This window comes from Callithrix jacchus, chromosome 7, assembly GCF_049354715.1.
Source record: "Callithrix jacchus isolate 240 chromosome 7, calJac240_pri, whole genome shotgun sequence".
Classification (NCBI taxonomy): domain Eukaryota; kingdom Metazoa; phylum Chordata; class Mammalia; order Primates; family Cebidae; genus Callithrix; species Callithrix jacchus.
The window spans coordinates 47,439,001-47,466,613 of record NC_133508.1 but is presented as its reverse complement, the minus strand read 5'-3'; the positions used below and the strand labels follow the sequence as shown (position 1 = coordinate 47,466,613).

At 58.1% G+C, this 27,613-nt stretch overlaps 1 protein-coding gene across 4 annotated transcripts; it reads right to left on the bottom strand.

Annotated features, from left to right (window-relative positions):
• Window positions 1-1,694: 1,694 nt before the first annotated feature.
• Window positions 1,695-26,870, bottom strand: TMEM201 (transmembrane protein 201). Of its 4 annotated transcripts, XR_013519776.1 has the most exons (12): window positions 26,636-26,870; window positions 18,816-18,936; window positions 17,792-17,986; window positions 16,274-16,450; window positions 14,233-14,585; window positions 13,618-13,818; window positions 8,200-8,432; window positions 6,350-6,421; window positions 5,649-5,948; window positions 5,380-5,438; window positions 4,550-4,687; window positions 1,695-3,314 (listed from the first exon to the last, which is right to left on the bottom strand). XR_013519776.1 is itself a non-coding variant. In XM_035307639.3 (11 exons), the coding sequence occupies exons 1-11, from the start codon at window positions 26,746-26,748 to the stop codon at window positions 3,217-3,219; spliced, it is 2,001 nt and encodes a 666-aa protein (XP_035163530.3). In that variant the 5' UTR covers window positions 26,749-26,870; the 3' UTR covers window positions 1,695-3,216. The 4 variants fall into 4 exon arrangements, 3 of the variants coding, with proteins under 3 accessions (XP_035163530.3, XP_035163529.3, XP_035163528.3); XM_035307639.3 differs by lacking the exon at window positions 5,380-5,438; XM_035307637.3 differs by lacking the exons at window positions 1,695-3,314; window positions 5,380-5,438 and having other exon boundaries at window positions 4,133-4,687.
• Between the last annotated feature and the right edge of the window lie 743 nt (window positions 26,871-27,613).

Here is a 27,613-nt window from a genome sequence, read left to right as displayed (position 1 = left end):
CAAATTCCTGGGCTCGAGATCCTCCTGCCTCGGCCTCTCAAAGTGTTTGGATTACAGTCATGAGCCACTGCACTGGTCCCTTGGGGTAATTCTTGAGAGGTAAATCATTCTACTGAAGATTCTGGCCAGGGACAGTGGCTCATACCTATAATCCCAGGACTTTGGGAAGCTGAGGTGAGTGTATTTTTTCTCTAAAAATACAACAAAAAGTAGCTGGGTGTGGTGGTGCCACCTGTGGTCCCAGCTGCTGGGGAGGCTGAGACGGGAGGAACGTTTGAGCCCCTGAGGTTGAGGCTGCAGTGAGCTATGATCCCACCACTGCACTCTAGCCTTTGTGACAGCAAGACCCTGTCTCAAAACAAACGAAGTACCACAAAGAGCAGATGCCAGTATCTTAATGCCAGGATTATGGGGCATTTTTTTTTTTGCTCACTTCTATTTCTAGTTTTCCTACATAAATGTGTTACCTTTGATAAGAAGGCCACAGCTGGTGTTACCACTGGCGCTCCTGAAGTGGGGAGAACCCTCATGGCTAACGGTGCTCGGTTGTCCACTGCCTTCACGTGGCCTCTCTATGCTGGGCCGGGGTCTGAGCCTCAGGTTCCAACATCATGTTCCCCAGAGAACATCTCGAGGACCTTGGGTCCTTGAGATGCGGGGGTGGAGCTGGCCCAGCCCTGCACCATTTGCCTCAGGGTCCAGTTCAGGTTGGCCCTGCTGGCCCCTGGGAGACGGCCCCCGGCTCGATGGCTGTGGTCCTCCTGCCTGCTGGGCTCTGGGTCAGAATGACAGGCCCACCTTGGTAGGGCTCCCTCTGCATAGTGCTGTGGCTTAAAGGTCCCCACATCAGCCCTGGACAGCCATCCTGTTACTTCTGAGTCAACTGAAGCCAACAGAAATGCAGCCCCACAGTCGCCATAAAGGTGACCCCAGAACTTGTGCTGTGACACCCTGGCCACTCCCCATCCCCGCTGCCTCTCAGTATGGAGCTGTGCAGCAGCTCGGAGCCCTCTCTGGCCTCCCATCCAGCCAAGGCACTGGGCCCTGAAGTCAGCACTCCTGGCCGTAAGAGGGCTCGGGGGTACTGCATAGGCCGCAGGTGCCGGTACCCAGCCCAGCTGCTGGAGTCACAGAAGACAAGGTGTTCTTCACATGCTGGCCCTGGCCACTGCAGCCAGGGGCAAGGACAGTCAGGGATGGCGGATGGGGTCAGGCTTTTCTGAAGAGCTGAGCTGAGTGCTTCCTGCTTGGACATAATTCCTTCTCTGCACAGCAAATTCTGGGATGCCCTTCTGGCCCAGGCTCAGCAAGGCAGTAAGTCTCCTGTCCAAATCCCTAAGCCCTTCCAGGGACACAGGGCCCATCTTCCACACCCAGAGCCCCACACTGAAGAAGAAAGAGAAAGTGGATGAGAGCCCCCTTCTCAGGGACCCTACCCGGGAGGGGCCCAAGCAAACGAATAGACAGACAGCAGGCATGACTCAAAGGCTCTATCTTTTTTGGTTTCCTTTTTTGCTTTTGTAAAGAAAAATAAGGTTGTGTTTTCTCTTTGAAACAAAACATAAGTAAAACCCCCTCCTGCCAGGCCTGTCCCCTGGCTCTGGGGGGTGCTGGGACCGAAGGTCCAGGCAAGAGAGGCCAGGCTGCTTGGCTGAGAGGAGGGAGTGCCCTCAGAGCCAGAGAGGAAGGGCACTGGGGAATGGAGTTTGGTTTTATTAAGCAAAAAATAAAAAAAACTCGACACACACACACATCCACCCGCTGTACAAAAATGGGGACTGCAGGTGCTGCCTCCGAGCTGGGACCCTCGCTGGCAGCTGGACTCAAAAGTCCTGAGGCCACCCAGGCCTCCATCCCCCATGTTTCAGAGGGTGGGGAGGGCAGGAGGCAGTATCCATCTCTCTCAGGACAGGTGTCGGGGGAGAGGAGGTTGATGCCAGAGCAAGTTCCTTCCCCACATAAAAAAAAAGTATTAAAAAAGCACCCAAAGCTTAAAAAAACGAATCCTCCATGGCAGGGAGAGTTGGGGGCATCCTGCTTACTAGCAAAATGCCTGACCTGGCAAAATGTGTAGAAAAATAAAATTAAACTTTATCCCTGAATGGCAGAGTGAAGACCCTTCCTCCTGCCCTGCAGTGAGTCTCAGAATCCACTGAGGCAGCCGGCATGAGCACATAACCAGCAGACACGCACTGCCCCAGGCTCATGTTGAGGTCCAGGGTGGGATGACGGGGGTGGGGGTGGGGGCTCTGATAGCCATGGGTGCACAGTCCCTACCCCTGCCTCACAGCATTAGGAGGACCCTCTTCAGTGCCAGGAAGGAGCCCCATCAGGGGAGTGGGGCAGGAGAACCAGGGGAGGACAGGGTTCTCAGGGGCTGAAGGGAGGCAGGTGCCCAGCAGGGTGGGCAAAGGGGTGCAGTCTCATCTGAGATCTGAAGGCCCCCTTCCAGTCTGCCCTGCAGTTCCATGCGAAGCTAAGGACCAGATGTGCAGGCCTGCAAAGCCGGCCAGGGCTCTGCATTCTTGGGGTAACGGGGCTGCTTCCTGGAAGGCCAACAGAGGTCACAAAGCAGAGGAACACCCAGCAGGGGAGGGCAGGGCAGGGGCTGGCACTGGTCCTGGAAGCCCAGCTGGGCTTTGGCAGCTCAGGCCGGGGAGCTCTGAGGGTCCAGGGCATCCTTCTGCCCACCCCACAGGAAGAGGCGAGATGGGGCAGATGACAAGGACCATGCCACCCTCTCCCCCAGGGGGCCTTCAGCTTAGTGGGGCTCTGAGGTGGCCCCAGGTGGGACGGGAGTACAGTACACAGATGTGACCATGCCTATGGTCGTGAGGCTAGAAGGCAGGCCGGGCAGCTCCTGCTGCAGTTACAGTAGTACTGGCGTCCCTGCCAGGCAGGGCTGAACAGTGGGGAGCACCCCAGGGTCATGCAGCCCTTAGGGCTCCCTGGCTTCGGGATCAGTGTCAGCACCAAACACAACCGATGTCAGCCAAGGAGATGGCAGGCAGAGTGTGTGACCCCAGACACACACTCAGCCCTGCAGTCCTGTAGGGAGGAGGGGCAGGTGTCCTGAGGACAGCTCACAGTCCAGTGAGGTCAAGCGCCCTGGAGATGAGGGCAGAGGTGGCAGCCCCTCCAGGGAGGGTTCTGAGGCCGGCAGTGGTCAAGCAGCAGGCACCGGTTTGCTCCCCTCCGAGGGGCTCTGACGGCAGGTCAGCGCAGGCTCTGGTACAGAAACGCTGAAGTGAAGAGGGCGTTGGCAGCCAAGCTCACGGCTAGGAGGCCCCGGACCAGGGAGGGGCCTAAACGACCTGCAGAGGGGGGAGACCTGGTCAGAACATGGGGTGTGGGTGGAGCCGTGGAGAGACCCGGTCAGAACATGTGGTATGGGTGAAGCTGCAGAGTCCCGATTACAACACGCGGTGTGGGTGGGCCCGCAGAGAGACCTGGTCAGAACACGGGGTGTGGGTGGGGCCGCAGAGAGAGTCCTGGTTAGAACACGAAGTATGGGTGGGGTTGCTGTGCAGCTGAGCAGCCTCCTAGAGCATGCAGTTTGTGGTGAGCTTAAGGCTCTGCCCAGGGTGCTCCACCAGGCTGGTGAAGCTAACCCCCAAATCTTCTCTTGGCCAAAGGCTTCCCTAGCAGGAAAGACACCTCTATCCCCGCCTCCCTGAAGGCACAGTTTTTCCTAACTGTGAGCTGCCAAGAAGGCCGTGAGCTGGGCTGTCATGAGGTGGGGCCTGGGCGACGAGGCAGTGACCAGGACAGCCACTTTACAGATGAGGACATGGGGGTTTGGGGCAGGAGCACCCCCACCCAAGCCTCCAAGGGAATAAGCAGCCAGCCCAGGTCTACCTGCCACAGCCTACGTTCTCAGCAAGGCCCCAGAGCTGCTGGGCCACCCTCCAGCCTGGCCTGATCTGGAGGCAGCACTGGATTCAAGAGCTAGTACAAAATGACCTTCCCAGGAAAAGCCCTTCCTGCTATCTGTCTGTCTCCCTCAACAAACACCTCCTCCTCCCCATCCGGGGCGTGATGATATGGACCCCTGATCCGGTTTCTTGTCCCTGTGCCGAAGGACAGTGAGCAGAGAACCTGGGATCTGAGCCAGTCAGCTTGGTACCTGGTGCAGGGCCGCAGTCCCAGTGCCACGTGGTCCCAGAGCGCCCAGGCTCTCTAGGCACTTCTGGCCAGGACGGCAGCCATAGGCCACAGGTGCCTAGTGAGCACTTGAAATGTGGCTACTGCAGCTCAGGAACTACATTTCAAACTTTATTTAATTTTAACTCAGTTGATTTAAATAGCTGCCTGGGGCCAGAAGCTACTGGAATCGAGCAGATCTGGACCCGTGTCCCAAGGGTGGGAGTGCTGGCTGCTGAGTCCCTGACCCTGGATTCAGAGGTGCTGGGTGGGTTACCTGCTGGCCGCTCCGGGACTGCAATGTCCTGGGAGATTCTCTCTCTGTCTGCACTCTGCACCCACCAGGGGAGATGGTGGCTGGGGATGTGTGCTCGCCCCACTCCCCTCCCACAACCCGGGTGCAGACCTCTCCAGGTGGCGGCCTCCTCCGAGCAGCCCCTGGTGGTGGTGTCCACCACACAGGTGGATGACTGGGAAGAGTCGTCCTCTTTCTTGATGGAGCGGCCGCTGCAGGCGCTGCCTCTTTCCAGCTTGGATCTCAGGTCTGCAGGAAGAAGGGTGTGCATCTCAGTGGTGCTCATGGCTCCCCCCAGGGACAGATGTGGGGCAGCTACACTTCACCTCTAAGGACAGTTGTCGGAAGTGGGGATCCAGCCTGTCCCAAGACACTCATCCACCCTGGGCAGTGGGGGGCCAGGTCCTTGCTCGACTGGCCTGCCATCTCTCTGCCAGTATTCAGGCCCAAGGAGACCAGATCTTCTGACACCGTTAAGAGACACAGGAAATCTAAACATTCGAGGCTGGGTGAGGTGGCTATGCCTGTGATCCCAGCACTTTGGGAGGCCGAGGCAGGTGGATCACTTGAAGCCAGTAGTTCAAGACCAGCCTGGAAAACGTGGTGAAACCCCATCTCTACTAAAAATACAAAATTAGCTGGGTATAGTGGCTTGTGCCTGTTGTCACAGCTACTCAGGAGGCTGAGGCAGGAGAATCTCTTGAACCTCAGAGGCAGAGGTTGCAGTGAGCCGAGATCTAGTCACTGCACCCCAACCTGGGCGACAGAGTGAGATTCCATCTCAACAAACAAACAAACAAACAAACAAAAAAAACAAAAAAGAAATCTACACATTCATGTGAAAGTTGTAGATTTTAAAGGTTGGGGGCTAACTTTAAAAATTTTAAATGCTTTGCAGTGCAGCGCCATTTGTGTGAAACAGTATCTGTGACCACACGCACCTGGCAATGCGTGATGTGTTTTCGATCAGTTCCAAGGAACAGAGGACCCTGAAGGTCAACTGCAAAAGGAGAAAATGCAATCAGCCAGTAGAGGGCAATGTCCGAGAGGGTTCGAGTCACTAGAGTCAGAAGGGGGCTGCCTAGAGATCCAGAGTGGGAAGGTGCACGCTGGAGTCAGAGCAAGGAAGACCCCCAGCCTCGGCCCCCAGCCAGGCCTCCTGGCAGCAGAGGCCCTCCCTCTGCTACTCAGGCAGGTCAGAAGGCCGTACCCAGGGCATGCTTCGTGTCCTGCAGGGGTGGCCTCCGGGGCACCTGGGGTGGCTCCACGGTGAAGAGGCTGCTGTTGTGAGGCGAGTGCTCATCGGAGCTGCTGGGCGTGGTGGGGGCCTCTCCAGGGGGTGACGAGAACAGCAGCAGCTTCTGTCCCTTCAGGTTGAGCCGGGCAGGGCTGATGAGGGGCCTGCGGTGGCGCAGAGAGCCGGAGCTGGAGGCCACTGAGCCGGCCACGGAGGGCGCTGGGGAAGGGAGCGGAGAGGAGGGGCAGCTCCCTGACAGCAGAGAGAAGTAATCTGGAGGGTGTGAGGGAGGAAGATTATGTGAACGTGGGCTCCTGTCACTGCAGCACTGTGACACGCTATTTCATTAATGGGGGTTTTCTTCTATTAACCTGGAAGAAAGGAAAGGTACAGGACTGGGGGCAGGGGAAGCTGATGTAAAGCTGAGGGAGGAGAGGGCTGCCCCCGACCAGGCGCCCAAGGGAGAGGAGAGATCCTGGAGCCTCAGCCATGGCCCCCCTGCTCTTGCTTTCCATCCAAAGCCCCAGGCACCATCCTCAGCTGAGAGCAAGGCCAGACAGCAGCAAACCCTGGAGATGCAAGGCCAGCTCACCCGAGGCCCTGCTGCCAGCTGGCACCTGGTACGCCAGCTCCAGCCCTGACTGCCCCTCCCCCACTTAGTGCTCTGTCCTCACCTGAAACGGGAAACTCCCCAGATCGAGACACCTGAGATGGTGGGCGGCTACCGCTGAACAGATAGCCCGAGTCTGGAGAAGAGAAGCAGGTGACACATCAGGCTTGTGGACGACACGCAGAGGCCCCCACAAATGCTCTGCTGAATCCCAACCCAGCCTTTGCTGTTTACAAGCGCGCTTTCACGAAAACACAGGTGCTCACAGGTCCCTTGGACTGCCATCTGAGGGTGCTGGGCACATTCTTTTTGCAGAGAAAAGAAACTGAGGCTCCTGGCGGGTGGTAAGAAGAGTCGGCCCCGGGCATACTGCTCACTCCTCGTTCCGTGCCCTTCTTCCAAGGCCCTGCTTTTCCAGCCGTTGAGTCCCACTTTCTCCACCCATGGCAGACCCCGAGACCCCACCCCAGAGAGCACCGACCACGCTGCCTTTTCCTAAGTCAGGGGCATGCACCCTAAGAGCAGGGGCCCCATTTCTAAGTGGCCTGGAGGCTGCTTTGTGTCCTGTTGCTGCCTGTGGGCACCAAAGGTTCTTTTGCAGCACCCAAATAACCCTCCCCTCACTGGGCCAGGGGACAGGCTGGGGAAGGGTGGTCAAATGACTCCAGCACACCAGCCAGGTCCTTCTAGAACCCATTCTGTGGATGCTGGGAGAGGCCATCTGCCTGCCAGGCATGGGCTACAGGACGCAGGGATGAGGTGTGCGCAGAGGAGCAGAGTGAGGACAGAGGGAAACAGCAAGCTATATTCTGGCCACAGCGCTGCAGCCTTGCCCAGCATCTCTAAGAACTCCTCCCTCCAACCCACCCTGGCCAGGGAAACTGTGATCCCATCTGTCACTGCACATTCCGAGACAAGCCTGTGCCCCACAGACCTCTGCCGCCACCGCAGACAGGCCGCTCTGTCCTTGCCTTGAGCTTCAGCTGGGAGACTGCCTGTTTCTCTTTATGAGCAGGAGGCCCGGTCTCAGAGGCCTGAACCAGCCCGGGGACTGCCACACCCCTCCTAAGGGGCTTAAAACAGAAGTCCCTGAGCTCCACCACCTCCGTTGGGAGTGCTCAGACCCAGGGCAGGGCTGCTCCTGGCACCTCCCACCCAAAGTTCCATTCAAGCATCACCAGGCTGGGGTGCCCTGAAAACAGGGGGGGTTATCTCTGCTTAGGGGAAAAGCAAAACCATCCTAATATCAACCTCGGTGTGTGCAAAATGGCCTGCCCTTGAACCACACAAAAGGAGACGGCCTTGCTGTTATCAGCATCTCCTCCCCCAGAATAACTGCAGCGGCCCCCTTTGCTGAGGGGCGTGTTCCAACTTTAGAGGAAAAGATTAGGCACGGCACAGTGCACGTACCTAGCCAAAGTCACGTCACCAGAGCTGGGGCTTAGGGACCCTGCTGGGCTTCCCAGCTGATGTGACAATTCTAGGCACTTTACTTTTATTTTTTTGAGACAGGGTCTTGCTCTATTGCCCAGGGTAAAGTGCTCACTGCAGCTTCATATTCCTGGGTTCACGTGATCCTCCCACCTCAGCCTCCCAAATAGCTGGAACTATAGGTGCATGCCATGGTGCCGGGTAAATTTTAAAAAATTTTCGTAGGGACAGGGTCTCCCTATGTTGCCCAGGCTGGTCTTGAACTCCTAGCCTCAAGCCTTCCTCCCACCTTGGCCTCCCAAAGTGTTGGGATTATAGGCATGAGCCCCATTTCTTTGAGGGGAAACTGAGGCTCAAAGTTCTGTTGCCTGTCTCTGTAGCAGGAACACTAACCCTTCCTGGCCCTCCCTATGCTATGTACCTACCCACAGTTCTGTCCCAGCTGCCCCAAGCCCTGTCTGCCAATGCCTGGGTATCCATTACCTGCTCGAGTCAAAGAGGGTATGGTTCCCAGTGAGAGGGCCCGGCTGAGGCGGCCGGGCAATGAGGAGGGTGAGGCCCGTCGAGGAGACCGGAAGAGCTGCTGGTTGGCGAGAGGCAGGAAGCTGGGCGGGCTGGGGATGAACAGAGACGCTGGAGAGCCTCCGACGCCCACGTGAGGGATAGCCAGGCTGGGGCTGGTGGGGAAGAGGCCAGCAGAGTCTCCTGGGAAGAACCTGCAAGGGCCCGTCAGGCATGGGAGAAGAAGAGGGTCAGCAGAAGGTCCTGGAGGAAGCCCTGGATAGTGAGTCCCACCACTCTCCCATGATGCAAGGTGGGGGCCTAATTCGGGGTCCCAGAGGAGGCGTGCGTTAGTTAAAGCAGAAAAGCAATTCAACCACATTCACGCCATTAGGAGTGGGTGGCTGGGAGGGGCCAGTGAGACCCAGCCCTCCCCGCATGCCCCCTCCTACCCCTCGGCTCACAGCAAACTATCTCCACTACGAGTCTCGGTATTAAAGTGACACTGTCGCCCTTGCCAACCTTGTGCCAACCCCTCTGCCTTGAAGCAAAAATGCCCACCCCCATGCTAGGCACTCAATGAAGTGTTAACGGACTTGGGCTCCTTGCCACTTCTTGTTCTGTGCCCAGAGCCTCCCCACAGAGTGGCCGGGCTTAGGGACACCCTGGCTCATCTCTCAGATGGGCCAGGATCACAGGAAGTCAGGCCCCAGCACAGCTCTGGGCACCCTCTGCTCCCAGGCATGATTCCTGGAAGTCCTCCCATAGCTCTGCCCTTGGGAGGCTGCTTCCTGCTCTCTGGTCTCGCACTCTGGAAACTCCTCTAAAGTTCCTGGTAGAGCAGATCTGCAGGGGCAGCCAGGCCTTAGAATCCCTTAGAAGAGGCTCTCACAGCACGACAACAAAACTGAACTTAAGGAAGACCACAAGGCTGCCCGCAAGACGGAAGGTGACAGTGTCTCTTTAACTCGAGATGGTACAAATCACGCAACAGGACCCGATGGCCCCACACCAGAACGTCAACCATGCTTCTGATTAAGGCACCCGATTACAGAGGGGAGAGGGGGACGGAGGCAGTTAATACATTAGTCCACCGTCTGGATGGAGCTGCGGGGGTCCAGCCTTACCTCGATGCCAAGGGACATATGAGCCCAGCGGACAACGTGCTGGTGAGCGGGCAGGCTGGCCCAGGCCCTGTGGGAGCTGGGGCTGACTAAGGGACCCATGCCCATCATGACCAAATGCCAAGCCACATGCCACCAACCTCCCAGCTAGTTTCCCTCTAAAAAAGTTGTATAAGGAAAGTGAGGGGTCAGCTGTGACTTCCTGGAGACTCGTGTGACCTTTCTAATGCCTTCCAAGGTACCAGGAGGCTACCTGGACTTCGGAATCAAAGGTGAGGCCCAGCGTTCAGGGAATGTGGGTATCAAGGCAGGAGCTGAGCCAGGGACCCTGGGGAAGGGCCGGTCAGCTGGGCTGGACACAGCCGTGCCCCACCCACTGACTGGTGCTTCCCAGGTCCAGGGCCCACCACCTTGCCCCAAGACTGCAGGGAAGGCTCCACCTCTACACAGAAGATGAGATTTTCTGTTGTCTCATTAGAACTGTGGTAGCATTTGGCAGTACAGTGTTGTGACTTGAGGGAATGGTCCTGAGGACACTTCAGGCAGGGGCAGCAAAGGCGTGGCTGGGACCCTGGGGCATGACCCTCCACAAAATGAGGGAGTTTGTGGGGCAGCAGGACTCTGGCCTCGAGCAGGCCCCCCCAGCAGATGGCAGCAGAGCTCTGTGCTGGGCTTCCTGTGCCCACTCCACCCAGCAGCGCAGACGTAGCCAAGAGTCAGCCAAGGGTGACCAGCACCCCCACTGATCTGTGAGCACTGCTGGAGGATGATGAGAGGAAGGTCCTAGTGGGTTGTGAGTTTGAGGTGGACAGCTGGGCCCCGCAGCTCCTGGCCCCCAGGGTTGGCTCCAGCAGGAGCGGCTGGGTCATGCCAGTGCGTCCCCACTCTTCCCAGCTCCTGCTCACCCTGCCTGGGGCTGCCTCAGTGCTTAAAAGCTGAATCTCCTGACCGCCTGGCACAGGTACTGTTGTTCTCAGTTTAGTGCTATTGAAGATGGTGCTGTGGGGAGTTCCTTGGCAGTCTGACCCCTCACTGTGATATGTGGGAGCATCACTCAGTGAGCAAGAAGACCTGGTAAATCGCTCACAGGGTTGCGCATGAGGGGCTAGGCTCTACAAGGGGGCCCCAGCAAGCCTCCCCCAGCTAAAGGAGCCCAATCCGTTGGGCTCTGAGGAACTCTAAAGGTGCTGACAATTCCTTTGGTGAGAGGTCCCCCCAAACTGCCCTGTGCCCTCAAACCTCGTCTCAGGGGGGACTAAGAGCCGAGGATCAGGCCTGGATGCTGCCCTAGGGAGTGCCTCAGTCACACTCATCTGACACCAAGGGGAGGCATCTGGTCTTCTCTGATCCAATCCCAGCCCACGTCAAGAGTGGAAGGAGAGAGACCACGTTTTAAGCAGCAGTTTATTGAGACGGAAAAAATACGATCCAGAAAGGCAATCGAGGGAAGCCAGGCCCCCTGAGCCACTGGTGTCATTGTCACTGGCTCTCAAACCTGACTCCTGTCGACATGTCTGTACCCCAAACACAGTAGCCCACCCCAGCCCTGGCACAGAAGCCCTTCTGAAAGAACAAAAAAGAAGAAAGACGCGGGACCTGACGCCAGCGGGTAAAAGCAGGGACCCAGAGGCATTTATTGAAAACAGCATCCAAAACACGACATCTAGGCTGGGAGCGATGGTTACAGTGGTGACAGGGTCACTAGACAATTATCCACAATTCTACAACACGAAACAGAGACTCGGCAACAGTCACAGACAGAAAGGTCACGGGCTCTTTCCTGGGCGGGGCGCGGTAGGTGCGGCGTGGAGGCTGCGTCCTGGCGGTTTGCTCCCAGGCAAGGCGCACGGGGAGCCTGCTCCACCTGGGTAGGGACCCCACGTCTGAGGGTGAGGATGGCTGAATCTACCTCACTCATGTCTCAGGGATGGTCACCTATACCTAGGATGACCCCACCTGGACCCTGGAAGGTCTGATGGCCCTCCCAAGTCCCCTGCAAGGAGAGGTCCCTGGCAGGGGTGACACATGCTTGGTCAACATGCCACAGCACAGTGGTGCCTGCACTTCCTCAGCTACTGCCCAATACTCGAAGGTGGTGGCATTTTCTCCACGTAGTGTAACTTGAAGGGACAGATGGATAATTTAAAAAGTCAAGCCAAACTCTAAAAAAGGCAGGAAGCCTCACTCAGCTAAGAGCCACCTCCTGAGATGTCATTTCGGACCCCAGCAGAGGGCAGGAGTGCCATCAGCTTGGCACGAGGATCCCGCCAGCGCGAGGGCTGGCTTTGGTTATTATAAATAATCTAATTTAAATACACACATACACACAGATGTCCTGCTTCTACCCAATGCCAAGAAAAGCAGAAATTAGCATCGCACTGTCAACACTTCCTCGAGAACCGAAGATTCGAGACGCAAGCAATGGCACAGCCCGCCAACAGGATGCTTTCTTGCCCTGGCTCCACCACGTCCTCCTCTCAGATGGGTTTTTTTCAGGGTGGGAGGTGGGGCGAATGGACAGGCAGGCGGCTTTCTGCCCCTCAGACAGACACTACTGAGGGCCACTTCGGCTCAACCCCACACTCCTCACTGCAGAACCAGTGGGAAGTGCAGCCCCGTCCACAGCTTTTCAGAGCGGTTTTTCACCTCACGCTCCACACAGAACAAGCTGAGCCCAGCCACACTGGGGTCCTGTCTGAAGCCACAAAGCCCATTGTGCACAGAGGCTACAGAAGCCCCTGAGGGTCTCCTGATGCACCTGGGCTCCTCACTTGTGAAACTGCACACGGCGTGAGCTGCCACCCAATCACTGGGAAGGGGCAGCCTCTAGGACCCCCAGGTGTGGTGGATTCACATCAGTGGCACCCGGCAGCTGCCCCCTCCATCCCTGCAGACCCAGGTGGCAGGTGTGACCCTCACGCACCTGTGATCTGCTCTTGCTTCCCCCGGGCTCCAATGCATAGGAGAGCAGCTGGCACACCCCGGCCACATCCGGAAGGCGGGCAGCAGGACATGCTGGCCCTTAGGGAGTGCACAGCCAGAGGGAATGTGCCCAGCAGGGGATGGCCTCAGGCCACTCTGGACTGGCAGCCCCAGGCTGGGAACTTCCTCTGTACGTGGCAGCCCCTTGACTTCCAGAGCGTATCTTCACAAGCCACCTTACGTGATCCCTACCCCACTGAGGCTGGCAGCTAAGGGCTCTGGAGGTGGGTCTACCTCATTTCATAGATGGCTAACTGAGGTTGGGAGCAGCTGAGACCTGGCCAGGCCTTGTTATTGAGGAGCAGGTCTGCGGGCTGCCCCCTCCCGACTCGGAAGGCACAGTGGGGCTAGGCCATGTGGGCTGTGGCAGCCCCGGAGGGCCATGGAGAGCAGGAGGCTGGGGAGCCTCCGTGAGCCACTGCCAGGGTCCGGGGAGGCTCATGACAGGCCAGGGCGGGACAGGATGACAATAACCTAATGTTACTGAGGGCCTGCATGCCTTGGGCCCCTTTAACCCTTGGAAAACCTCAGATTGCCTAAGATCAACACAGGATCCGACTGCCTGTCTCAGGGAGGCTCTCGCTCTCCAAACTCAAGGCAAAGGCCAGGCTGGGCCTGAGAACCACACTCTCCATCTCCAGGGATTCAGGAGGGTCCTAGAGTAGGAGGCCAAGCCGAAGCCCTGTCTCCTTCACAGTTCCACCACCTCCGGCAGGGCCAGTTCAGCCGCAAGCAGGACCAAGGGGATAGACCGAAGGTGCTAAGTGGGGGCGAGGTGGGGGCTCTGTGCTATCCCTGGCTCACTCTGCTGCACGGTCAGGGCATGCCAGGGGCCCAGCCTGCAGCCACTGTCACCAGCCCTGCGCCAGGGCTCAGAGGGGAAGACAGCAGAACCGGGCACCTCCCCCAACAGTGTCAGAGCCAGAAAATGGCGTGGTGTGTGTGTGGGGGATGCCCAGAGCTGCCAGCAGGAAGCCATGGGTCAGAGCCTGTGTGGGTGCTACCCACGTTCCAGTCACCAGGACGGTAAAAGGGCCTTGGCCAGAGAGGTTTCGATGGTGGCAAGTAACTACAGGAGACTCGGGAATCGTGGTGGTACCAGAAAGGAAAAGGGGGGTGACTGACTCTTCAAGGCAGTAGAGGGGCTGGGCCAGGACCCGGGGCTTGAGGTTGGGGGTGAGTGGGAGTGACCAGGTGAGAAGAGGCAGGGCAGAGAGGGGCCGCTTCGGACTGGGAGAGCCTGGGCCTGCGCATCTGCGTGTCCTCCCCCCGCAGTCACGGCTGCTTCTCTGACCTTCGGGGCCGGAACCTCCGTGGGCCTGTCGCCTTCCTTGTGGCCACAGCCGCTGTGAAGCCGACCAGGCAGCACAAAGACGTGGTGCTAAACTTGAGCGTGTCCAGCCAGCTGGGCGAGGCCTGCAGGTGCTGTTCCACCAGGTGCAGTCCCAGCAGCAGGGCCCATAGGCACATGCAGAAGGCGTCGATCCTCCGAAGCCTGAAAGGAAGCAGTGGAGTCACCCAGTGCAGGACGAGACCAGTGAGGATGGGCGATGTGGACACAGCACTCACAAGGCACGCTCCCACTCAGGGAACCCGAGCCTCCCATGTGAGACCCCATAACACAGGAGGCAGGTGGTTGTCATCACCCTGACAGAGCCGGAGGAGGAGAGAGGAGGTAACTGGGTCCCAGCTCACAGCAGGTGTGCAGGGGACTGGCTCAGAGGGTGTCTGCTATGCTGCCGTACCCAACTGATGACTCCCAGACCCTGGGACCAAGCCTTGTATTAGCGACATGGTGGAGTTCAGCCTAGGTTTGTGTACCCAGTGGGGTCTCTTGGCCCCTGCCCTAGGCAGTGATCCAGCACACAGTTCCCCTCCCGTCAACTGCTGGCCCCGGCCCCACACACACCTGATTCGGCCGGCCAGTAGCATTGCCAGCAGGCAGGTGAGCAGGCCCAGCGCCACGACGCCCGTCTGATGGCTCTGTCCGAAGGCCCAGGCCTCATATAGCTTCTCTGACATATGCTCGGGCAGCAGGCCCAGCAGCTGCCGCCAACCCTCAGCCCCAGGGGCAGTGCCATTGTCAGGCGCGGCTGAGCCATTGCCACCAGGTGGCAGGGCCAAGGGCACGGTGGCACCTGGGGCAAAGCGGTCGCTGGCCCCATACAGTGCACTGGTCAGTAGGAAGGCGCAGGCCAGGAAGGCAAGGGCACGGAGCAGGATGACCTGGATTGGGGACTTCACAGCGGAGGAACAGAAGCTCTGCAAAGGAGGAAGAGTGACAGGTTAGCAACAGGTCACAGAGCCACCCCTAGCCATCACTGATGCCACTCTGTGTGGGGTTCTGGCTGGACCCACATTCCCACACATCCTGGGCTCAGGCCTCTGGGTTGGGAGGAGTGCTGCCCTACCACGCTCTCCTTTTAAATAAGTCTCTCCATATTGTAGTGACCTTATTTCTCCAAATGTGTTTTTTTGAGGCAAAGTCTCGCTCTGTCGCCCAGGCTGGAGTGCAGTGGTGCCATCTCGGCTCACTGCAACCTCTATCTCCTAGGTTCAAGTGAGTCCCTGCCTCAGCCTCCGAAGTAGCTGGGACTATAGGTTCATGTCACCACAGCTGGCTAATTTTGTATTTTAGTCAAGACGGGGTTTCACCATGTTGGTTAGGCTGGTCTTGAACTCCTGACATCAAATGATCCACCCGCCTCGGCCTCCCAAAGTGCTGGGATTACAGGCCTAAGCCACTGTGTTTGGCCTCCAAATAGGCGTTTCTCCGTTGTTTTCTTGAGTTCTCACCAAAAATTCCTATTGTTATTTTAATGGGAACTGACACAAATGAACAGGTAACTGTGGCAAAAGGTAACCTTAAAAGTACAGTAGTAAGTTATTCAGGCCAGGAACAAGGCAGTTAGAATGAGAACCAAAGGTCCCAGGATACGGTCCACCTGGTGCCTGGCCATGCAAACGTGTGGCAGGGCAGAAGTGGTGTGGTTATGTCCCAGCCATAGACTGGAAACCACGTGCCAATCAGACCCAGGTCACATCTGGGGACACAAAAGGGTGGATAGGAGTTTCTTTGTGGGGGTAGATTTTCATTCTTAACCTCGCTCCCGTATCTGATTTTTTAAACGAACAGAGTATTTCATCAACTGAGTACTATGACAACAATTAGTATTAGCTGGATGGTCCCGGGCTCAAACCCTGGGGCCACTGCATACCAGGTGTGGGCTTTGACATGGCCCTGTGTAAGCTTCTCAGCTTTCCTGAGTGGGATTTCCACAGCTGTAAATGGGTCCAGGGCCTAAGAGAGCACCACCAAGGCGGCTAGGAAGACAAATGCAAGTTCCAGGAAAGTGCTCAGAAACAGCAGGGCCACCCCAAAACCCATGCTCAGATACCCACCTAACAAACACATGGTGCTACCAGTCACTCTCCTGGGGACACCCACCTGGCTAATGACATGAAGGGGCCTGGGGTCAGGGTAGGGAGGTGGCCCCATGGGCACGTTGCTTCCCCAGAGTAAAGGGGCTCAGCTTGGCCAGGCATGGTGGCTCACACCTGTAATCCCAGCACTTTGGGAGGCTGAGGCTGGTGGATCACCTGTGTTCAGGAGTTTAAGACCAGCCTGTCCAACATGGCGAAACCCCATCTCTATGAAAAAAATACAAAAATTAGCCGGGTGAGGTTGTAGATACCTATAATCCCACCTACTAGAGAGACTAAGGCAGGAAAATCCCTTGAACCTGGGAGGAGAAGGTTGCAGAGAACCAAGATCATGCCACTTCACTCCAGCCTAGGTGACAGAATGTGACTCTGTCTCAAAAAAATAAATAAAAAATAAAGGGGCTCAGCTCTGAAGAACTACCCTCTGGTCACTGGGGCCCAGCCCTCTGGGAGGGTTTCCTGAACAAACTCAACACTCCCGCTACTCTGTGGATGCTGCCTTCCACCTGCGCATGGGTCTGGTCGGCCTCCCGGCGCTTGAACTGGTGGCTGAGCAGCAGGGCGCGCAGCTGGCGGTTCTGGTGCTTGATGTAGTACTCCACGGCTGCCTGGCATGGCCGGCACAGCTTGTACATCTGCTCTAGGTGGTGCCGGTACACCTCGATCTCCTCGTCGTACCTGCCCTGCAGGGAGCGGGGGGAACAAGCTCACATCTGCAGGGGTGGCTGAGCTGCCTCTGCGTTACAGGTCAGACATGGAATCAGATCCTGACCTGCCACTTACTGGGGGGGTGACTGGGGACAAGTCAACCCCACTGTGAACCTACTTCCCCTCTGCCCAACAGGACAAATGCCCACTGTATATGGTCATATGGGCTACGGGGAGTGAGAGCCACTCCAGGGCAGGGCCCACAGGTGATGGGGACACTAACGAGGTTCTGTTGCTCCAGGGAGGCACCTGCAGGCCAGGACTCAGGGCCTGCTCCCCACACGCAGACCTCCAGGAAGCTGGGTGAAGGTAGGGGAAGGTAGCTGCGGGCTGACACCGCCTGGACTCGGACTGACAGAGCCCCCAGCCAGGCCTGCTGCTTTGGAGGTTTCTTTCAGCTTCCAGAATAGCTCAGAAGACAGGTCTCCTTCCTCTCTCCCCTCAGACACAGAGCAATGCACCTCTCCCTCTCTGTTTCTGAGGGAGAAAATGCTTTGGCCTACAGTGCCGAGAGGTCATAAGTGTGATTTCTTGCTGGGATCAAGCATGCTGAAAAGCTGCCTGGCTGCCAAGTCAGCCCTGCCTTCCCCTCCCGCAGTTCCCCATCCCTGCCTCGGCCTGAGTTCATCTCTGTTCTCCCTCCCTCCCAGGCTGGACCCCAAAGAGCCTGTATCTCTAGGCCCCAGCTGGGACCTGCCTCTTGTGGTGCCAGGACCCCTTGGGATGGCCGAGGGCAGGCAGAAGCAGCCAGAAAGCAAGGCTCCTGGATGCCACGGTGGGCACAGGCGAGGCAAGGCTCCCAGCTCGGCCCACCTCCCAATGCCAAGCCTCTCAGCAGTGTCTAGCTTCCTTTTCCTCCTCCCAGAAGCCAGAGGCACCCTCCACCAACCCCACAGCAGACTGTCGGGGTCGCCAGCAGGCAAGGCTAATGCAGAGAATCAGGACAGGGTGGGTCCAACGGGGCCCCACCTGGAGCCCAAGGCCCCTTCTTCCCACTGCCCAGGGACAAATTCCTCTGGCCTGGCAGGTGCTGAGGTTTCCACAGTGTTCCTAGGCTTGGAACCCAGACAGCAGTGACCATTAGACACGGAGAGAAGCAGCTCAGCTCCAATGGGGACAGCAGAACTCACACACCCTGGAATGTGCTGGCAGCGGTCAGGATGAGGGGGCCCTTTGGGCACACAGGACAGAAAAGCCGCTGTCTGGCAGAGCAGGGGCCAGAGGCCCAGAGCCAGCACCTGACATGTGCTTGTCCCCCGCTGCTCTAAGTATCCCCAGCCCCAGCCAGGGCCGCTCTCATCCCAACCCAGCCTCACCTCCTCGCGGGGAGCAAAGGCAGCCAGCTGCTTGATCTTGGTGGTCTGGTGGTGGTTGCACCTCTTGCACAGCAGGACCTGGCTGCTCACCCACTGCTGCGGCTGCGAGGGGTCGCGTAGGCTGGGTGCGCTGCTCACCACGTGGTTCAGGTGCTCCATGTACTGGGCGGGGATTGGCTTGTTGTAGTCGCCGTTCTGCAGGAGAGAGGTGGACTCGTGGTCAGCGGGGAGCCCCACTGGGTGGGGCAGGCCTTCCCAGCTGGCTCAGGCCTGGTGATGTCCCTAGTGGGCCGCTCCAGCCAGGTGGTAGTGGATCTCACACATCTCCATTCTTTTCGTTTTGCACAGAACAGCAGCTGGTTTTCTTCTCACGACATCTCCATGAAACCCGAAGGTCCAGTGAAGCCACCTAGCCAAGCACAGTGCAGGGCCTCCAGCCCTGCCACCCACCCACACACTCTAGCCAGCATGAGTCCTCAGAGACCTACCCTCTCAGAACTCAGTCTGCAAACCCTGGTTTGCTCCAGGGGACAACATACTGTGACCGGTGGACCAGCTGCCTGTTTCTGCCATCAAGGTTTATTGGGACACAGCCAGGCTAATTTACTCTTGTGTTATCTACAGTGGCTTGACAGGGTTAGCAGTTGTGACAGAGACCAAATGGCTTGCAAAACTTAAAATCCTATCTGGCCCTTTGCAGAAAAGGTTTGTTAGCCCTGATCTAGTACAGAGAATGAGATGCAGAGCCAGAAAGATCTGGGTGTGAACCCCTTATCTGCCTGCGTTGGTTTCCTCCTCAAGTGAGGGCGCAGCGCCAAGGCAGTGGTGAGAATCCAGCGAGACAAAGTACATAAAACACCATGCTCAGGGCCTGCTAGCCCCAGGGCAGGGCAGGGAAAGAGGGTGGCCTCAAGGTGCAAATCTCAGGATCCCCCACTGCCACATGCCCACCCACCCACCCACCTGGCCCCACGCCTCCTGGACCCCCACCCCCGCATGCCTGCCCGCCTGCCTGGCCCCACACCTCCTGGAAGCCGTTGTACTGCTCGCAGTGGGGGCAGTCCCAGCAGTTGCGGTTCCCATAGGGCACCAGCGTGTCCTGGTTGCAAAACCAGCAGTTGACCATCGTGTGCGTTGGCTTCATCCTGTGGACCAAGGAAAGAGCGGGTCGGCCTGGAAGACCCCAGCACCTGCTGGAGGGGACCTCCATGCCCTGCCCCAGGGCCACCAGGGAAAGGGTGCCGGGAGTGGGATCTGGGGATGCAAAGCTGGAGATATGGGCCCCAGGCCAGCAGGAGGAACAAGGGCTCTGAGGCAGACGAACGCAGACTGGATGCAGCTGCGTCCACCGAGGAGGCCAGGCCAACTTGGGCTTCTCAGTCTTCAAGGGGAGGAGGCCAGCTGGAGCCTCACCAGATCCCCAGACACCAGTGTGGCCTGGGGCTCACACATGGAGAGCAATATGGGCCAGGATCCACCAGGCCACAGGGCTGACTGGGACCAGGCTCTAGGACCACCCCTCCCCCGTAAGGTCCCCGATCCTGGGCTGCAGAAAGAGTACACTCCAAGGAGCTTCCAGATTGAAAGGGGCCTCCTGTGCTCAAGAGAGAGGAGAGAGAGAGAGAGAGAGAGAGAGAGAGAGAGAGACACACACACACACACACACACACACACACACACACACACACACAGACTGAGTCCCAGGGTGTGAGAGCGAAGGAGACTGAGGGGAGGGAGCAAGTGACAGCCGCCCAGGTTGGGGCCAAACCTCTCTGGTGGAGGGAACAGTGGCCCTTGCTGGCCACAGGTGTGGTGACAGGTGGGGCCTCGAGATAATCCCAGCCCAGACACTGGGGGATCCATGCTCTGGGCTCCCTTCTACCCACCTCACTGCCTGTGGAACACTGGGGGGCTGGAGAGGGGTAGGAAGAGAGACCACCACTGCCCAAAAAACTCCTCCAGTTCCAGGAATCCAGAAACAATGTGGGGGACAGGCAGCAGCTGTGGGAGCTCTGGGGCCCTGGCCTTTCCACTCCTAATCCCCATCTCTCCCCCAGAAGCCGCTTCCAGCTTGAGGGCAATGCCTGGGCCCCTGCCAGAGTGGGCAGCCTCTCCCTGCACATTTGGACCCCCTATCCACAGGACCAGAAAGCACGACCCTCTGGCCTTTCATCCTGAGGCGCTGCTCAGAGAAAGGAGGACGGAGCCCCAGGAGGTTCCTGCGCTCTCAGCCTCAGTGCCCACATCTGGGAAGTGGGGGCAATCACAGCACCCCCGGCTTCTGCATGCTGCAAGGATGCAGTGATGTAAGACAGAAAGGTGCATTCTGCAAAGAGCCAGCTCTTCAGGGGCTTGGAAGGGAGGCTGGGCCCTGGGAAGAAGGGCTCCTGCTTCTGACACCACTTCGGCTGCCTGCTGTCCCCTCCACCTGCTTCTCCTGACCAGGGGCAGATTAAGGGAGGCTCTGATCACCTTTTAGTTGGGGAAGAAAGCAACTCCCTCATGAGGGACTGCTCATGGGACAAACTTAACAGTGCCTGGCCTAGAGTAATACCCAAAAAAGCCTAGTTACATGGAGGGTGGGGAAGCTTGGGAGAGAAGGGGAGCTGGGACTAGGCCCTGCCAGGAAGGCCCAGGGCCCAAAAGGGCAGTTGGCATCTCCCCAGCAGCCTCAGCCCACACCCTTCTGACCCCACACCTCCTGCCCCAGCACAGACCCAAGCCCTCACAGTGCACAGGGACTGCTGCATCTTGTCAACAGCATGGAGACAGTAGGCGAGGCCTGTGGTCCAGCGACAAAACAGAGCCAGCCTGCTAGGCACGGCACCAGACAAGGCCTTGGAGAGCGGCTCTGCCTCCTGGGGCCACCGTCTCATCCCTCACCTGTCTAAGGGACCTGCTAAGCATCCCTGCCCCAGGAGAGACCACTGTGAGGATCCCATGAGAGAAAGCAGGGAGGCCCTCAGGGCTTGGCATTAGGACAGCGCCACTGGGTGCTGAGTACACAAGCAGCCAGCACAGGAGCCCTGCTCTGGGGCGGGCACAGGGCTGCTTGGCTGTGAGCTCAAATAGCATTCCCGGCAACTAAGCGAGTGGTTTGCTCTGTGCTCATTACCTGTTTCACAGGCTTCTTTGTATCTGTGCACGGGTGTGTATACTGATGGGTGATGACCTGCTTACTGACCCCCCACCCCAGAGCCCAGTACCAGGACAAGGCTCTGCACTCAACTGCCTTCGGGTGATGGGCCTCCTATACCCACGAAGGGCGCCTCAGCTCTCTTACTCTGTTTGAAAAGTTAGGTCAGCCGGGCGCAGTGGCTCAAGCCTGTAATCCCAGCACTTTGGGAGGCCGAGGCGGGTGGATCACGAGGTCAAGAGATTGAGACCATCCTGGTCAACATGGTGAAACCCTGTCTCTACTAAAAATACAAAAACTTAGCTGGGCATGGTGGCGCGTGCCTGTAATCCCAGCTACTCAGGAGGCTGAGGCAGGAGAATTGCATGAACCCAGGAGGCGGAGGCTGCAGTGAGCCGAGATCGCGCCATTGCACTCCAGCCTGGGTAACGAGAGCAAAACTCCGTCTCAAAAAAAAAAAAAAGAAAAAGAAAAGTTAGGTTAGACCTTGAGCCTGCGTGGAAGACCAATGACAGCTGAGCAGGGACTGTGGCTTTGCTCCAGGGTGCCTGCCACGAAGCCCCGCCCACCCCAGGAAGTCATGTTTCCACTCAGAATCCCCAGCTTTGTTGCTAGGGAAATGGCTCCACTCATCTAGAATGAGCCAGCCTGGAAGTGGAGGGGGAGGCAAGGGATTAGCTCTTGTCCCTGGGGCCAGTGGCTCCAGCTCCTGTCACTCTCAGCCCTTGGTAATCCCTGCCAAAGTTGGGGCTGGGTTCTCTCGGGGCCAGAGCAGCTGCCGACCACTTTCATCAGGTGGGCCCTACCTGCCATGGGGTCCTCTCCCATGGTGCCTTTGCGGGGGAGCCCTGAAAGTTCCCGAGAGGCAGGTAGGGAGGGGTTGACGGGGAGCTGGGCATGAATTACAGGCCCCCCCCCAGTGCCAGCGCAGTGGCTTCAGACACGTGACTGAATGTGAAACACTGTCCATGGCTCGAACAAGGTCCTCACGCAGGTGGGGGCAGTTCTAGCCTCTGGCCTCTGCCAAGCCTGCTGAGGCAGCATCTGGGCCAATCTCTTCTGAGCCAGCCTAGGCTGGGCCCTGCTTTTGCTCTGGGAGATGCCCCCAAGTTTCCCTGAAAAATCCTCAGCCCACTTCTCTTCTGCAAGCCAGCAGACTCCGTCCTTAACTTGACTCTAGGACAAACCATAGTTGGTGGACAAGGTTTAAGGTGACATGACAGAATGTCCCTGCAATACAAGAAAGAGAGGAACTCGGGCCGGGAGGGGCTGCCCCTGCCCACAACAGTCCCAGCTCTAGGGGTACAGCAGCTGAGCCTATGGGTCCCATTGGGTGGGCAGACATGAGGGCCTGGAGGCCACTCTCCCAGCTCCTGCTAGCTTGATGTTGAGCCCCTGGGGAGCCTGAGGTCACCCCAGGGGAGATGGGCCCCTCAGAAAAAGCCAGGGCAGCTGCATGCTCTGTACCCGCCCTGTCCACAAGCCCAGCACACACACTGAGGGTAAACAAGATGGGCATGTGCCCCTAATGATGACACCACTCCTGAGCCTAGGCAAATATTAAAACAAAGCTCCTGGCCAGGCGCGGTGGCTCAAGCCTGTAATCCCAGCACTTTGGGAGGCTGAGGCTGGTGGATCACAAGGTCAAGATATCGAAACCATCCTGGTCAACATGGTGAAACCCCGTCTCTACTAAAAATACAAAAAATTAGCAGGGCATGGTGGCGTGTGCCTGTAATCCCAGCTACTCAGGCGGCTGAAGCAGGAGAATTGCCTGAACCCAGGAGGCGGAAGTTGCAGTGAGCTGAGATCTCACCATTGCACTCCAGCCTGGGTAACAAGAGCGAAACTCCGTCTCAAAAAAATAAACAAAGCTCCTGCACGACACCTCACTATTCCCTGCAGGTGGGAGGGGCTCTGTTCTAGGTGTGAGCCTAGCACTGGGTCCTCAGCCTAGGAACATGTCAGGAATCAGACACTTGCTGGAAGTGGCACTGGACGGGGCTTGGTCCCTGCCCTGGGGAGCTCAGTGGCTGTAGCAGGCTAGGCATCTCCCAGAGTTTCTGCCAAGCCATGAGAAATCACAGCCTCCTCAGACAGGGGCCCAGTGCATTGCTTGGGACCTTGGATACTGTGTGCTGGCCCCAGTGGGGGTGGAAAGACTGAGAGTCAGGTTCCTGCAGGGACCCAGGGAGCCAGAGGCCAGCCTCCCACAAGGACATCCCAGGACAGCTTCCCAGGCAGCTCCTTGCCTGCATTCCTGCTTAGGTGGGCAACGCCATGTCTCACTGAACCAGAAGAACCTGAGAAGGGGCCTTCTGGGCTTCAGCAACAACAGCATCAAAATGCAATTCAGAACGCTGCACTGCCAGGCCTGCAGCCTGTCTCCAAGCAAAACACACTTAAATCCACAGCAGTAACTCCAACACCAAGATGGAAAATGCCCCAAATCCACCCTTCTGGGGAACAGACCCCAGTCTGGTGCGAGTGGAACGGCCCATCAGTTTAGCAAGCACCACGCTAGGCTGGCAGAGATGCAACATGAGCAAGGCAAGAGCGACGACCTCACAGGGCAGCTGGTGACAGATGCCACAGGACAGAGGCCAATAATCGGTGCATCTGTTGTCGCCCCAAAGCACAGCTGTGCTCACCAGCAGGACAAACAGCAGTGGGAGGGGACCACCCAATGTGTGCGCAGGGTGCAGTGGTTGCTCAGGGAGAATGTGCCGCAGCAGGAGAGTGAGTGGGAGGGGTGAGCCTGGAAACAGGAGGAGCCGTTACAGGGGACTCTGACTTCAGAATGAGGCTCTGCTGCATATCCTCTGGGAGGTTGCATCCTCTTTGTCCCCAAACACTAGAAAGGAGACAATCCTAGTAAACACCAACAAAGCCCCAGAGGGATGGTGGTATGTGCAGGGATGTGCTGGCAGGGCACGGATCCTGGGCATTGTTTGAAGAGGGCTGAGGACAGACACCGGAGCAGCAGTGTCCAGGTGACAGGGAGGCCTAGGAAGCCACAGCCTTCACAATGGCCTGGACACAGGGAAGTGGAACTGGGGCGTCTGCCCTGTGACTGTGCTGACCCTGGTGGCTTCCCATGGGTGCAGAGAAGCAGTCAAGGTGCTCTGTGAGCCCCCGGAGCGGGAAGCTGGGCTGACAAGTTCTGGTGTGAGGCAGGGCCCTACCATTTGACAGCCAGATGATGTGGGGCTGGTAGCCCAATCTCCTCAAGCTTTGGCTTCCTCATCTGTAAAATGGGAGAACAGTAGGGCATGCCCTGGCGGTTTCATGAGAAGACAGTGTGCGGTGCTTACAGCTGTCATCAGCTGCTCCCATCGGAAACAATCACGGGGGTGAGAGGACTCCATTCGTGGGGGAGCCAGGGTGGGCCCTGACTGAGGCTGTGGGAGGACTCAGTCCTTCAGAGAAGCGGCCTCCTTCCCAGGCGCCCCTGCCAGTCCTAAAGCACAAGGAGGGGCTGACCTGCCGGCTCCTTCTACACCCTCCTCTCTGCCATCTCTATGCTGAGCCTGCAAACACCCACCCAGCCAAGTCGCCTTCCAAAAACAACTCTCCTTACAAGCCTTCCCAAGGGTCATTCAAAACCCACACTGCAGCCAGAGTCCATGCTTCTTTCCTGGCTGTCACGGCACTCTCCTCCTCAGAGGGAGGAAGGCTCAGTCTCTTGCTAGGCTAGTGTGGCTTCTGAATCATGACAGTGGCCAATTTATGACTGCCAGGCGAAATGCAGTGTTCTGTAAGGACATCTTAAAGCCTCCTGGGAAGGGCTGGCCTTTCTCAACCCAATCCACAGCAAGGGTCCCAGCATCACACCATGACCCACTGGTGTCATCAGGGTTGTGAAAGCACTTCCTGGCACCCTCCTAACTCCCCTGGCACCAGCTAGCCCAATACTTCTCCAAGGCCCCATACTCTTGTTCCCAGGAGATGGAAAGCTGCAGCCAGCAGGGCAGGAAGGGGAGACAGGACCCCTGAGGATGGCTGCAGTGTCCAGCCTCAATAAACACAATGGAGGTGCTGTTTGGCTGGGAGGCCACACCCTCACCCAGGCTCTGATCATTGGGGCAACATCCCCCATCCTGGGTTAGCTGAGAGGTGGCATCGTCCAGGAAAACACCGGGTGCTGGACCAGCTCAGCTGCCAACATGCTCTGGGAATCTGAGCAAATCACCTGAGGTCTATGGACCTCAGTCCCCTGGGTATAAAACCACCAGCTTGGACCAGCTCATCCTGCAGATGTTCAGCTTCCAGAAACCCAGGAGAAACTGACATAGAGAGACTTGGGTTGTCAAGGACCCATGGGCTGCGGTCCCTCAACCCCCACCTACCCTTCTCAGTTACATCTGGCCTATCCACCAGGCACAGCTGATGTCCTTCCCTTCCCTTTCTCCTCTGGGAAGCCTGTGACTCAACCACCTGCAATTTTTTCCCCCTGCTTTCCCCCTGGAGGAGAGAAGCAGCACCGGTTATGGGTTAAGGAAGAACAAACAGACCAGCCAGACTGTCAGGGTTCAAATCTCAGCTCTGCCACTTGCTGCTGAGTGGGCAAGTCCCTTCACCCCTTCTTTCTAGGATGCTCTCAACCCCAATTTCCCCCTGCCCTCTGGAATGGTGGATCAAGTGGAGAGACAGTAAGCTACCAGCAAGGCTCTGCTGAAGCAAGAGGCCACGAAGCTTTTATCCCTGGCGATGGAGGCCAATGAAAGAGGCCAGATCTGGGCAGGTACGGTGGCTCATGCCTGTAAATTCTAGTACTTTGGGAGCAGGAAGTAGGCGGATCACCTGAGGTCAGGAGTTCGAGACCAGCCCGGCTAACATGGTGAAACCCCGTTTCTACTAAAAATACAGAAAATTAGCCGGGTGTGGTGGCACATGCCTGTAATCCCAGATATTTGGGAGGCTGAGGCAGGAGAATCGCTTGAACCCGGGAGGCGGAGGTTGCAGTGAGCCGAGATCGCGCCATTGCACTCCAGCTTGGTCAACAAGAGCGAAACTCTGTCTCAAAACAAAATAATAATAAAAAATAAGAGGCCAGATCTGAACACAGGGACCTGCATGACCCGTGAGCCGGGCAGGGATGAGGGTGGCCCCGGACCCTCTTGAACGGCTTTGAAGCATCTCAGGCCTTGACCACCTCTGGGAGGCGGCCCAGCTTAGGGATCTACCCTACAGGCTCCATCGGCTCAAACCATGATTCCTTTCATTAATGTCAATTTACTCAGCCTCCCTGTCCCTCAGCTGCTCTAGGGGAAGCAGGGGCTGCGGCTCTGAAACGCGCGGATGTGAGGTGTGTAGGAAAACACCCGGGACGTCACATGCAGAGCGGCAAGCGCCAGCCGCGATCGCTACATCGCGGTGTAGCAGGGCCTGGCGTGGGGCTGAGGGTAGGGGCGGCCCGCGCGCACCCGCTCCAACCCCGCGCGGCTCCCGGAGGAAGTTTGTGGCCCCCGCGCCGCGCTCCCGCCCGCACCTCACGTTCCTGGAGTCCTCGCCCCGCCCCCGACTCCGCAACCGCTTTCTGACCGCAGTCCCAACCATGTCTTGGGGGCCGGCGGCGCGCGCCGGGGGTCTCCGCGCGCCCGCGAGCAGGCCGGGTCCCCGCCGAGGCGGGCAGCGGGCCGGGGCGGCGCGAGGGCGGGCCCGGCAGGCGGCGCCGAGGGCCGCGTGGGGCCGAGCCGTGCACTCACCTCCGCGCGATCCGGTAGAGAAGCACGCCGGCCGCGGCGCACGCCGTGACCCCCAGGCCGCCGGCCAGGCCGGCCGTGGGGCAGCGGGCCAGCAGCGCGCTCACTCCCTCCATGGCTCCCCGCACGGAAGGACGGCAGGCGGGCGGACGGACGGCGGCGACGCCGTGGGCACGGGCCGCAGGCGGGACGCGGGGCGGCGGCGCGCGCCTCCTCACGCCGTGACCTTCGCCGCTTTGTAGCGGGCGCGGGTCCGCCCCCTGACTCGGCGCGCTCCCGCCGCGCAGCCAATCGGGACGCGGAATGAGCCTGGGTGGGCGGGGCGGCGGCGGCAGCGACAGCACCTGCCCAGGAGCGCCCCCACACGGCCGGAGGTGGAAGGCGGTCCGGGGAGGGCGGGGCGCGGAGCTCGGCGGGAAAGCCACGCCCTCTGCCTCCCGCGTCGGCCGCCAGGCAGGGAGGTCCGGCGTCCGAAAGTCCACCGACCTTCTGCCAAGGGGAGATTTCCAGCGTACGCAACTGCTTGTAATGAGTCTTTTTCCCCCTCGCTAATCCTGTCTAGCCAAACCAGCCTATGCGCCCAGTGCTATTAAGCTGCTCCAAAGGTTGAAAAACTAGCTTTTTAGGAACACGATAGTCCACGGATAGGGATGTGGTTGAATAAATCATAGAATAGCTATACTTCGGAACATAATGCAACCATTGGAAAGAATGCCAGACCTGGAGTTACTGGCATAGATGGACGATACATTTTTTTTAAAAAGCAACATGCTATGTAATAGTAATAGTAAATTACTAATTATTCTGAGAATAAAAGCAACATGCAGGTGGAGAGCAGTGGCTCACAATACTAATTCCAGCACTTTGGGAGGCTGAGTGGGCAGATCACCTGAGGTCAGAAGTTCAAGACCAGCCTATGCAACGTGGTGAAATCCCATTTCTACTGAAAATACAAAAATTAGCTGGGCGTGGAGGTGTACG